This window comes from Chenopodium quinoa, unplaced genomic scaffold, assembly GCF_001683475.1.
Source record: "Chenopodium quinoa cultivar QQ74 unplaced genomic scaffold, ASM168347v1, whole genome shotgun sequence".
NCBI classification, from domain to species: domain Eukaryota; kingdom Viridiplantae; phylum Streptophyta; class Magnoliopsida; order Caryophyllales; family Amaranthaceae; genus Chenopodium; species Chenopodium quinoa.
Genome location: NW_018742907.1, coordinates 688344 through 702544, shown reverse-complemented (window position 1 = coordinate 702544; position 14201 = coordinate 688344). Strand labels below are relative to the sequence as shown.

Sequence of the window (14201 nt, the reverse complement as noted above, 5' to 3'; positions counted from 1 at the left end):
CTCACTTTTCACAAATTAGAGGAAATTGTTTTATCAGACTTCCCTTTAGATAAGTAGAGCTTTTTCGTGAAATGTTGACTACATTATCTATGTTTGATTGAACAACTCCCGCATGGAAAAAGCTTCTTAATTTTTTACTCCTATGTTCAACTAATCAACTAATTGAATTTCCTTACCAGCAATAGAAAGAGAAACACTAATGTATTAAATATTATTGCAATTATTATGAGACTTGTAACAATAAAATAAAGAATCCTTTTCCTAAATAATGCTGCCAAAAAATTCAATTTCACAAATACAATCACTTTTTTTTAAAATTTCCCACAATACCGTCTAGTCACCGGTTCAAGTCATTTTTTAATTTTTACGGTTTTATGTGAAAACCGCTACTTCAAGTGGCGGTTTTAGGGCTTTGAGTATTAAATAAAAATAAAAATAAAACGATAAACTTTATTCTCTCTCACCTTTTCACTTTTGGCTTCCAATAAAAGCAAAAAAAATCCTCAACGACGACATTCATTCTCAGACTTCTCACACTACTCAAACATAGAGAAAAATTATTCAACCCACCTGATTCCGCCATCGGAGCGGCGCTTGACGCTAGAGATGGTTGATGTTTAAATTAGGGATAATGGAGGGTTAGTATAGTTTATGCCTAATTTTGTTTTATTTTTTCAATTCAATTGTTAATTTATGCCTAATTTCGTTTCTATTTTTTCAATTCACTTGTTAATATATTCAATTTTTGTAATTGTGTAATCCGGATCTAAACAACTAAGTTTTATTTATGTATTTATTTTTTATTTTTTTGTAAGTTTTGTTTTTGTTTGATTTGGAGTTTTATCAATCATATGCATAATTAGCTCTGTTTTGTTTTCTTTTAAGTATTACTATCAATCTTGGAGTATTATAATTATGTAAACTCTGTTTTTTGTATTTTGATTATTTGTTTGTTGAAAGATTTATGTTGCTAGCTTTATATTTTTTTTTGAAAAAAAATTATAGAATAAAACCGCTACTTGAAGTAGCAAGTAGCGGTCTTAAGTTTTGAAAACCGCCACTTCAAGTAGCAGTTTCTTCCTGAACCGGTAAAAAAAAAAAAAAATCGGATTTTTCTAACTTGCTTACGTGGACGGTAATTAGGGAATAAAAAAAAATCTGTATTTAAGGAATTGGAGTTTTTCCAAACATTATTTTTGGAAAGAGCTCTAAAATAAATAGCGAGCATTGCACGCATGCAATTAATATAGAACAAATACAACAATACAAGTTTTCCTCTTATATAATATCAATGCAAGAAGTTCAACTTTGATTTATTTAAAAGACTGATTCGACTATTTATAAAATTAATCAGATTGTACTTGTACTACAAACGTAACTTATATGCCTGGTTCATGCATCCGCTAGTGTTATGAGTCAATGTTTTATGTTACACTCTTGATTATGATGCATAGAAAACAAGTTACTTACAATTGATGTAATTAATTGATGATCCATAGTCCATACACAAGTTTGAGTATAACTTGTCACGTGTTCAAAATGATCTGTAGTAAGATAGAAAGGAGTAGATTTTGCTTGTACCTTTGGAAGTTTTCAATTGTTAAAACTCTGACATAAAATTTGCTTGTTTATCAAGTGAATGCAAAGACAATGATGATCAAGAGACCAACTCAGGACCTTCCGGTCAACAGGCTTCTGACGAAAGAAGTCCTGATAAATCAAATGAGACGGTTAATTCCGAGGAAGATGACTTTGGCACTCCTTTGCCTCTGCAACTGATTCCCTAGTTGAGGAGCTACAATCAAAACTAGCTGATCTTCAGTGTCTAGGCTTGAAAGTGGACTGGTTAGCTCCTGCAGTTGAGAAGGCCACAAATCTCCATAAAAGATACAAGACAGAAACTGAAAAGATACTGAAACTGAAGAAGAGTATTGCTGATATCGACGAGAAAAAAAAGAAGTTCATGGAAGAAATTGATGAGAAAAAGAAACAGCTAGAGAAGGAATTGAACTCCCTGAATACTAGGATTCAATCTTCTGCGATTATTTTCTTGGGGTTGGGCTATAATGATTGATGAAGACATCAGCTAGTTTCATCAGACAATGTTTATGGTTTTTTTTTTGGATGGTAAATGGTGAGTAAATCTCTGTTACTTACTGTGAGAAACGTTTTTGTTTGGTAGTTTCGTAAATAAAATGTACCACCGTGACTTAAGTGGTACAAATTTATCACCCATTTCGTAAATAAAATGTACCACCGTGACTAAAGTGGTACATTTTATTTACGAAACTGCCACTGTGAGAAACAAAAACGTTTCTCATAGTGAGTAACGGGGGCGCCCTCGTAAATGTTTGCGTAATGTATAACAATTTGGGTGAAAACAAACCTTTTTATATTGCTCTTACCAATTATTTGGATAGGAAGATGTGAACTCTTTTTTATTTCTTTTTTTGAGAAATATGTGGACCTCATTCTGTGTTTTAGTATTGCAGTACATTAATTGGTAGATGTTCACTCCTTTCTCCATCAAGATAGAATCAAAGATCAATCCTATTTACCCAGCACTAGGCAAATATCATGGCAAATCAGTATTATACATATACAGTTAGCAATGCAATCCCAACACTAGGCAAATCAGAAGGCCAGGAAGGCGATGAGGCGTAACAGGAAAACAAAATTCATTAGCAATCACTGTCCATTCAATCATGAAAACTATATATTATCAATTTACTAGGAATAGAAAACTATTGTATTAAGCAGGAATGAATACTATGAGCAGAAAGTTTAAGCACCAGCTATAGTAATTAATTAATTATATGCATCTAAGTTTCCCAGAAATAGCCAATAAAAATTAACTTAAGAGCAAACTAATTTAAAATATTTCTATATGAAGGTCAAAATATACTCCTGGAATTTCCATCTTCATCTGTTTGTCTTTATGAAACTGAAATGACAAAGTCTTCTGGAAGTGTTCAGCTAGACCGCTTTGTGTAAGGGAGCTTGCATACAAGTCTACACTGATATTATAGCCGTGATCAACAGGCACAGAAACACGAGATTCCGAAAGCAGCACTCCTACAAGCCTATTACATTCATCTGAGAAGCTCGGTTTTAACTTATTGTCAGCAATCATATTAAAGCATGAACGGGGTTCATCCGAGGAGCTCTGTTCTGTATTCTTGGGAGCAACTATACTAGGGGAATATATGATATCATCAGGCTCGTCATAAAGAATCGTCCGATAATATTTTTTCTCATACTCACTTGTGTAGTCAAATATGTCAGACCAAGCCACAACCTTTCCATGAACTTTGGCAACATCAACAACACCCTTGCACAACAAAACAATCTTCAAATCCACCCTTGCTGCTGACTTGAACACTGCGTAGTGCAGAGCGCAGTACCCATTATCACCCTGAAAAACGGAGCATAAAGCCCTATCAAAAAGTAAGGGATCAATCTCAATATCAATACATAGTGTCTCAATATCCACTAAGCCCTCCATCAAAATACTATTATCAGCATCCTTAAGATTCACTCTAATATAAAACTGGGGGAATTGCACCTTAAACTCAAGTATGAACGGTCTATTGATAGTTAACAACTTCCTACCATCCATCAATCTATCTGGATTACTGTCATCTCTCTTGAATATGTCAAAGTCTTTACGACCGTATTCTACCGAAATTGACCCACAGACATTCAAGTCATGATCGTTTTCCCGACCAATGAAAACAGAAAAAACTTCCAACGTAACTTCTCCCCCACTTCGTCCTTTCCCCCAATCTAATGACTTCCTCATTGTGTCCCTAGAAGATGGATACAGAGTTCATAGGTCGGTAAGTCTAAATCCAGTTGGTCAAATGCAGTAATACTGCCATAAACAGCACATGGCAGATTGTTAGGGGAGATGGTAATAGAAGAAACATCAATCACAGGTAGTGCAATTGGAGAACTGCACAATACACCAAAAACAACAGACAAATAATTTCATAAACAAATTGTTTAATGAATATGACAAATCATATAAAAACCCTCACTAATCATCTAAATTTCAAAAATTACAAGTTACTAAAATACAATACCAAAATATATACTTCCTCTGTTCTATTAATGTTACAACTAAGGATGAAATTACGCATCCCAAAACACATTTTATATGCTAAATATTTATAATTGTGTAAGAGTAAAGATTATAAAAAGTTGATATTGTGAAAGTATTTTATGAGACAAATCCAATAAGATCCAACAACTATATTTTGCTTAAAGTATGAATTATATTATATGGTCAAACAAGAGTAATGAATAGTGTAAAAAGTCCATTGTTGCAATATTAATAGAACGGAGGAAGTATATAGGTTTTATGTCCATCACCCATACATTAATTTAGATATTAACAAATTAACAACTTCAATCAACAATTTCACAGCTTTAATCAATAATTTCTCATCTTCAGTCAACAATTTTATAATTTCAATTAACAATTTTACAACTTCTTTACACGTTTAAGTTTTCAATCAATACTTTTATAAGTTCAAAAAATTAAAGATCAAACCTGAAAAAGATGAAAGACACTCAAAGAAGGGAGACAACAAGGAGAGAGCGGCGATTATTCGACAAGAGTGAGGAGAGAAAGAAGTTAGGGTCTATATTGGTTTGATGACTTGTTTCGGTATAATTATGATTTAGGTTAACTATGTCTATTTATACTAGGTTTTTAATTTTAGTTAATTTTTACAAGAATATTTATTTGGAAAATTATCAAAAATAAACTAATTTTTCCAGCCAGGCTTTTAACCCACCCAACCACCCTACAATCACCCTCAACTCAAACACTACCCATGCGATCCACCATCCCTTTGTAAATCAACTAACCACCAGCCCACCCTAAATCTTCATAAATCCACACTTTAAGCAACTCGACCACATCCCTTTGTAAATCCACCAGCCACCGTTCTACGACTCTACGTCACTTTCACCACCTTCCTCCGCCATCCCTCCACCCTCCCTTCTTCTTCTTCTTCTTCTTCTTCTTCTTCTTCTTCTTTCGCCCATCATCCACCACCCCAACATTGAATTTAAATATGCTTCTCATAATCAATCTTGCGAACCATTGATTTGAAGAATAATCACCAACCCTGTTTACCCAATATTAGCATAGAATAATCAACCATTAATTAGCTTAACATTCACAATTATATATAACAGAGATACAAAAATCAAACATTAAAAAAATACAAAGGAATGGTGGAATGGTCAAGGATGAGAAAGAAGGAATAAGCTTAAATTACTAAGGCGTGACTACTAAGATGAGTCATGATTTGCCCAATAATGCAATAAGCCTGGACCATGACACCACAACCAATAAAGTAAAACAAATGTACAATAATATAAACTTGAATCTATAAGAGAAATGTAAGCATGTTGATGTATACAAAAAGCTACTCAAACAATGACATCTTTGACAGAATCTATATATGAACTACCTAAAGGATTTTCTCAACTATAATCTATCAATCATTTACTACTTACCTACGGTAGCCAAAACCTATCATCACAAATATATATATCAGGCAATATATATACTTGTATTACCCAATAGAAATTTACAAAAAAATACTAATTTCGGGTGATGAAAAACACAAGTCTCGACTGTCTCGTAATATTTCTAATCACACTTAATTTAAAAGAAAGATATATCATTGCTCTAAGATTCAAAATGAAAAAATGTTAGTAATTGATGCAGATACACTGACAATTGAATATGCAGATTAGTTTAGAGTCTTATTGATAGAAATAAAAATGTTGTGTGACCCTTAGAAAGTTAGAATCCTTTTAGAACTCCCACTTTCACTCAAAAATAATAGCAAGAATTCTTTTTAAAACTCTCACAGTTGCCCTATAACCAACCTTCCTAACACCAGTCTTAGAAACCAAACTACTCTACATGGAACCACCACAACCTTTCCCTTGTCTCCTGCCCACTCAGACATTTTCTGCAACAACCTAGCAGCAGCAACCTTATCCTCCATCTAATCTTTCCTCTCCTCATCCGTCTTGGTAGCTTCATTAATTTCATTCGGCCTCCTCGCTTTCAAATTACCCGTCAAAAAGTACTTCAAATCTAAAGGCTCCTTACTTTCTTTCATATTTGTCCCTCTTTCTTGTCTCATTTATCTTTTTTATCCCCCCAACCTTATTGTTCCCTCTTCCTCCCTCCTTATAACTCTATTTTTACGGTTTGAATGATTTCCCCCAACCTTATTGTCCCCTCTTTCTCCCTCCCTATAACTCTATTTTTACAATTTGAAAGATTTTCCCAAAACCCCCATTGACCTTCTTTTGTAACTCTTTTGATCTCTTAAAGGTAAATTAAAGGTAAACATGAAGTGAAGGGTTTTGTATTCCTTACCCTAAGTACACTCTATATGATCTCTTAAAAGTGATCTCTTTATCTCTTTCCCTCTCCTTTTATAAGCTTGCAAAGTTTATAACATATAAAAGTTCATGCTTAATTCAACAGTCATGTGGATAATGCAGATTGCACTTTGGAAATGGCTTTGCAAAACATAGAAGATATCACTTCATGTTTACCTCTAAAAGCATATGAAAGTTCATGCTAGATTGAACAGTCATGTGGACAATGCATGAATCCCAACAAAATTGATCAACACTATCGAATGGTGTAAAAACTAATTTACAGCAAAAAATAACATAACATAACTACAGTCATTGCCCCCAATATTATCAATACCAAACAAAATCACTAATTGATAACTGCATTAATCTTATTTAAATTCATTGATCAGATGCATAGCAAAAAGTCATCATAGTTCAAGTGTGATTCACATCACATACTTGATAATAGTACTATAATAGACAAGCAATCAGGCTATAAAATAGCTTCTAAAATGTCACCAACACTGAAGAGTGAAGTCAAACAATGAAAATCATTGACGTTATGTTGTCAAAAGAAAAGTACTCCTTACAAAAGTCGAGCAGTTTTAAAGCACAGACCTCATTTGAAGTTACCTTAAAAGTCGCAAGAAGGGAGACGTTGAAAGAGAGCTAAAAGGCAACAGGCAAACATAACGCAATCAGATAGATTACCTGAGTTTGGCTCATTTACCATACAGTTAACACAGTGAAGCCATTAATATTATAGAACTTATGAAACCCTATGATAAAGATGTTGCTACTTAGAAATAAGACCATTTCAGAAGTCTCGGCTACAAATATGTATAATCAGCGGGTACCAAGAAGCAGAGAAGCTCATAAAATTAGTATGAAACCTTTCCATTAAAGTATACTAGTAGACAGATTCAAATCACGCTGACAAACTGAGTGTTACTATTTCCAACTCTATCGATTACACAATTTGAATTAAGGCAATACCATCATGTATATGAGCAAGAAAGTCTTGGTACTTTATATCATATACGTGACAAAATAGACCATATATTGACATCCGTTCCCCCTGAGAAAGAGCAAGAATTTTAAGCACCAACATAATATTCTCTTTGAATTTTCATGGCTCCTAAAATTATATGCTTCGACCAAAATGGTTGGATTAAACATATGTTGGGTATGGCACTAATTTTATAAGCCCATTATTTTGGTCGAAGTATTATCCATATTCTAGAGGCTTCCGAAATAATATCCTACTTGAATTTCAAGAATATTATGGACACAAGAAGGATGGAGAATTGAGGAAAAATCTAGAATTATTAAATGTCAATGAAAATTCTAGATTTATGTGGAGAGTTTAAGAATATCTACATATGTGGAAGTCTCCACACAAATCTTCCAAGCTCCATCTACACCTATAAATATAGGTAAAGGACATTCAAAACACAACACAAGAAGTCATACCAAACACAAGCCTTTCTACAAAATATCCTCCCTCTTTGTAATATTTCACTACTATCATAATACTTCTTGTGAGTAATATAATGTCCGATCTAATGATCGACAAGGCTTGGCCAGTTTCGGTGATGAGCTCGGGATGTTAAGCATCCCGTTCAAAGAGTTCATGACCAACAACAGCAATAGACAAATAATGCCATCGACAAATTGTTTAATAAGTATGACGAATAAAATAAAAACCCTAAAAAAATTACAAAATTAGTACCTGTAAGATCGTATGTAATTATGTATAATGATGAATATAACGATTTGAACAATTTCTCACTTTCAGAAATTACAAATCACCAGTATTCAATAGATGATTCAATTAGGATGACAAAATTGAATTGATCACAACTATCATGTAAACCTAAATATCATTGATTATGAATAGCTAATCTACTAACGTATTAAATCAATGTCACTAGAAATTAAATAAAGCAACAATAAATCAAAACTGAAAAAATAAAAAAATTAAAAAATAAAAAATAAAAGCCTTAGTCAACTAGACTTACAAATTGGTGTCGTCTCAGGAAGATACTCCAAATTGAGGTTTAGGGCTTTGGGATTTTTTTTTTACTTTTTTCATATACCGTTTCCTATCATATCACTAATAAATAAAGTCGGTCTCGTAGCCATGTTACGAGACAGCGACACTTGGTATTTCAGCTTTTCGCCAAGTGTCGCGCCATGTAGGAGATAAATAGGTATTACTGTGACACATGTGATGCTAATGCTAAGTAAGCTGTTTTTGGATAGATTTTTCTAAATAAAATTGTCGTATAAAGTTTTATTATCAATAAAATTCTAATATTTTATATATACAAAATTAATCATAACTTTTAATAAATTAAATATCCTATAACTCGGTTCTATTTCCATCATCAAATTTGTTTTAAAAAGTTCTGTAAAATAAGATCCATTAATAATATATTTAATCACAAACTTTTACATGTAGCTAGCCAAACTGTGTCACCAGCTATTACAATAGTTACTTATTAGTGCTATAGGGGTTACTTGGTCATTGTTATAGTGGTTACTCAATTATAGATAGGGGTTACTTAGTCAATGTTAGAGGTTACTCAGTTAGTATTTTAGGGGTTACTTGGTCAGTTTTATAGGGGTAAGGTTACATTGTCCGGCCAGATGGTGTAGCTAGCCACATACAAAATACATTGTTATTTAATTTATTTAAAAAAAATATTAGTGAATTAGTAAAAATAATTTTAGTTTGGTAAAAAAAAATTCATTTCAGTAAAAATAAATTAAGTTCAATGAAAATAATTAATTTCAAGTCAATAATAACATATATATCTATTTACAAACAAAACTACAAAAAATAAACTATTATATAAATATAAGTCATATGATATCGTATGTCTAAATATCCTACATTATCAAAACGAATTATTTGACAGTATTTAAGTCAAGTAAAAAATTTGTCTTAAAATTTTATCAACCATCTAGGCATCGTCCGGGCACAATTCTAATTATTTATGTTAGTTTTCTATTCATACGTCATATCAAATCTTTTTTGAGAAAATTTAACTTAATAATAAATATAATAATCCTATCTTCTCCCACAATATGATCTTTTTCTTTTATTTGCTAAGTTATAAATACTTTTTTTTTTGTTAAGGCAAGTTAAAAAAAACCTTTCAATAAAGTGTCACAGTCTCACAGAGACAAATGTATAAAATTATTAGAAATATATTATGGAGTAGAATATTACTAGTACTAGTACTCTATAAAGAATTAGGGTTTTTTTTATTAAGAAAACTAGTATTCAGCCCGTGCGATGCACGAATTATATTTATTTGTAATTTTTTTTAATGGGAGGATTGATCAAGTTGTGTAAGTCGCGCCTTTAAAAGTGAAATGGGGGGAAAATTTTAATAACGAACATATGTATGAAATATAATTCCTTAAATTCGAATTTTCCTAGCGAATAATTGGATTGCAACTCTTGAACAACATTGAAAGCCATGCCTACTACCATTCGTATTTTTCAAAATATCTGTCAATTAAAACATTTTATATGGATTAAAACTTAATTAGCGACTAAACTTCTTGACTCAGATGCAAAATGAGGAAAAATACAAAGATCTACTTCGTTCAATGAATCTACTGTTGGTAGGATGCCCAAAAATAAGTGCATTAAAAATCGATTAAAAGCATATATACATATATAGATTGAGAGGAACGGAAAGATGCAAACTAAACAAAAAAAAACAGTAGAATGATCACACATACAATTTAATATTGCTTTTGACATACGATTAAAATTTTAATAAATTATTCCCAAAAAAAAAAAGAAACATGATGGCTGCGAAGATATTTCAACAAATAATATCAATTCAAACCAAAAACTTCACACAATTTGACATAAACCTATAATGAATAAGCAAATTGAGAATAAGTTAAAAATATATATACAAAATCATGAATTGCATTTTACTTTTTGTTGCTAATTTTGTTTTTTTAAAGAAGTAATTAATATTAGAGTAATGAATTAGTGCTTTAGTTATTAAAAATTGGGGATGAATAAAAACGATTTGGGGTAGAAAGAAGGGAAGAGTTAGTACTTTCATAATTGAAATTTAATTAGGGAAGAAAGTAAAGTGCATTTTGATCATATATATATATATATATTTGATCCAATAAATTATTTTCTTGAATAGGAATGATTAGGGGATTGGGACGGGAGAGATGTAGAAGAATTGTTTGATTGATTTTCTGTTTTAATAAAATTTTTTAGATGAAAAAACTATTTTCTTGGATGAATAGGCATGATTAGGGTATTGGGATGGAAGATATGTATATTTTTTTTGTAATTAAAACAAATAATTTTAAAACATGAATGTTCCTTTCTAATTTTCCTGTTTTAAAATAATAGTATTAATTTTCCTTTCTAATTTCTTTTTTTGAAAGCATTAATGTTTTAGGAAATTCGATCATTATATTTATTTATTATATTTAATTTTTTGTAGACTATTATTATAGTTAACTATTATGTTATATTTTTTTCTAAAAACTTCTATATTTCAATTTAACAATTTAAAAACCGAACATGGCTTGGATATCAATCTATTACATATTACTAAAGGCAAACCTAAAATGACACTTAGCTTCATTGTATTGAGTATTTTCCCTCCAAAAGTATTTGCTTCAAAAAAAAGAAAAAATCTTACCATAATGCAGGATCATTGTATATAAATAAAGAGATTTGCTTTACATAAAATCTAAACTAAACTTTCCAAAATACGAGTATCAAATTATTCATTATAACTATTATATGTGGTTATTTTTATTTATATACTTCATACTTTCTAATAATTGGTGTAGAGTCTTTATTTTTTGTTTTTCTTTAATGTCGTTTTATAATTACTTTGTATTAAACAACTGTGCATCTATTGCACGGAAATTAATGTTGTACTTCATTATATAATTTAGTAAAATTCGTGCATTGCACGGGAAATTAACTAGTAACTATCTATATACTAAAGGCGAATAAAAAATGACACGTGGCAAAATCTAGTTAAATAATTTTCCACCAACTTTTTGTTTACTTTTTTGTCAAATTATCTTAGGAAAATTTTAATTCACTACTTGTATAATTTTTTTCTACTTTAACAATATATATAAGAAAAATCTTCCATATATTTTATATAAGGTAATCTTTTCCTCCCAAATTCAATAAAACAATTTTGTAACAACTTTAGAAAATTTAAGCAAAATATTATTATTAAAAAAAGATATGCATAATTTTTAATATAATATAAATTTGTCCGGAGTATATATATCATACAGGTATGTATAACTTAAAGTTTACTACTCCTCCGTTACATATTAGTTACAACTTTGGAATATTTTATATCTTACAAATAATACCCCAAAGTTGCAACTAATATATAACAGAGGTAGTACGAAGCATTTTTGTAACGAATATTGACCTTTGCATATTATTTATAAATAGAAAAAAATTATAAAAAATTGTTGAAATACAAACTTTTATAAAAATTGCTAAATCCGTGCATTGCACGGGACCATAAGCTAGTTATCTAGTATAGTCATATGTATTGCAGTAGTTTATTCATTCACTTGGATTAAATCAAAGCTAGAAGACCTAGCAATCCTGACCCGACCCGCAACCTGAATGTTAACCTGAAAAACGACCCGAACCTGAACTAACCCGAACCGATCCGAAATGAAGTTGACCCAATGCCCGAAATGACCCGATCCAAAATTGACTCGAAATCCGAAGTTGACCCGACCCGAAGTGACCCAACCCAATTTTAACCCAAATTGATTAACCTGAAACGACCCGACCAGAAGTGACCCAACCCAAAGTGACCTGACCCGAAGTGACTCGATTCTTGAAGTGAATAGGGTGAAATGGTGAATTACTTAGTTTAGGGCTTCTTTCTTTCTTAAATAATAGGTACTCATGATTTTTTTTTAACGATTTTACTTTATTTTTCCAACTATTTTTTTAAGTGAATTTATTTTGGTGACCCGACACAAACTTGACCCGATCCGAATTGACCCGACCCGAACGACCCGTTTGACAGGTCTAAGCTAGGCCCAAAGGAGCTGCTTTTGGGCCAACCCTATTCCCAACATTCATATTGCGCGCGAAAAATGTAGAATTTTCGCGGGAAGGTAAAAACAACAATTAATACGAAGATGACAGAGATGGTTAACAGTAATAATTCTAGATCATCTCTTTATCTCCTTCCTCCATTTTTCTTCCTAGTCTAAACCTCAAGCTCAACTCTTAGAACTGAAACCAAGAACAACTCTTTCTTTGTACTAAAAATGCAAAATTCTCGCCGGAAAGTAATGTGGGCGGACCTCCCGGTGGAGATTATCCGATCGATTGCGAAACGCCTTCGAAAGAAACAAGATCTACAAAACTTCAAATCAGTTTGTAAAAAATGGCGTGGAGCCACCGCAATCTCCGCCCTCTTACCGTACGATATGGGTTCGGAAACTCTGTTTTCATCCTCTGTTTTTCTCCTCCGCCCACCTGTCTCTGGCCCACCATGGCTGGTCACTTCGGTTGAGATCACTAAAGGGAAATTTCAATTTTGCCATCCTCTTTCTGGTGATCTACTACCTGATATTCCTGAGAATTTCAGCCTAGACCGGTTTCGGCCGCGTTGTCTTGCTGTTGATTACCACATGGCTGATGAAAAGGATAAGTGTAAACCTTCGAGGGCTCTGTTTTGTCATGATAAAGTGCTGCCGTTTTTTGATGATCAAAGTGTTCCGACCGGTGTCGATGATGGTTCGTTGTTGGTTTTGTTTAGAGGGGGGCAATTAGGAGGGTCTCCTCCGGTTAGGCCGGAGTTTCGGTATGGAACGGAGTTGCCTTGGTTTGATATTTCGTATGGTTCGCTTGACAAGTTCGATGATCTTGTGTGTTTTTGTGGTGTAAATTATGTAATTGATAGAGTTGGGAAGTTGTACAGGATGTTTACTAATCAATTTGCAGTACTTAAGACAGTAGTCGAAAAGCCGGTGATTAAGCCGGAATGTGTAAGCAAGGGTTTGAGGAAGCGTCTTGAGGGATTAAAATCATCTGGAGAATTGTATATGATTAGGCGAAGTAATGATATGATTAAAGTTTATAAGTTGTGTAAGTTTGCTGATAAGAAGTCATGGAGTTGGATTAAGGTTGAGAGTTTTGGGGATGATGATGATCCTAAGGTGTTGTTTGTTTCGAAATCGTGCAGTTTCTTTGTTTCAGCTGCTGAATTTCCTGGTTTTGAGCTTGGAAACTGTATTATCTTTTCCAACGGCGCCTTTCGTCCCTATAGTAAACCTGCTGAATCTAAGGTTGTAGTTCAGTTTTTTAGGTTAGGAGATCATGATCATGTTGATTCCATACAGACTGTGGGTTTCCCGGGAAGTGCTCTTGACTTTTATTCTCCGCCGTCTAGGGTTTTGCAGGCTCAGTCGACTTCATTCCCGTCACATTTTCAATGGTAATCAATTTTAGTTCTTTAAAGTTCAAAAGTAATGGTTTTTGTTAGGATCAATATTAAATGTTGGAGACGTGTTTGCTTTGGAGAAACTTATTTGTACTGATTTTCAGCCAAGAAATAGAAGCTATTTCTTAAAAGAATAAATAATTAAACCCACCAACGAAACATAGACTAAGATGATCACATATTATACAAGTAGAAATCATGCTGAATTATCATTATTATTGTGGTGTGTGTAATAATTATAGTCTATATGTGCAGATGATTTGAAAATATATATATATATATATATATATATATATATAT

At 32.3% G+C, this 14201-nt stretch overlaps 1 protein-coding gene across 1 annotated transcript; it reads left to right on the top strand.

Annotated features, from left to right (window-relative positions):
- The first annotated feature begins 12723 nt into the window (after positions 1-12723).
- LOC110727444 (probable F-box protein At1g44080) lies at positions 12724-13899 on the top strand. Its single transcript, XM_021907003.1, has one exon. The coding sequence runs from the start codon at positions 12724-12726 to the stop codon at positions 13897-13899; it is 1176 nt and encodes a 391-aa protein (XP_021762695.1).
- The last annotated feature ends 302 nt before the right edge of the window (positions 13900-14201 follow it).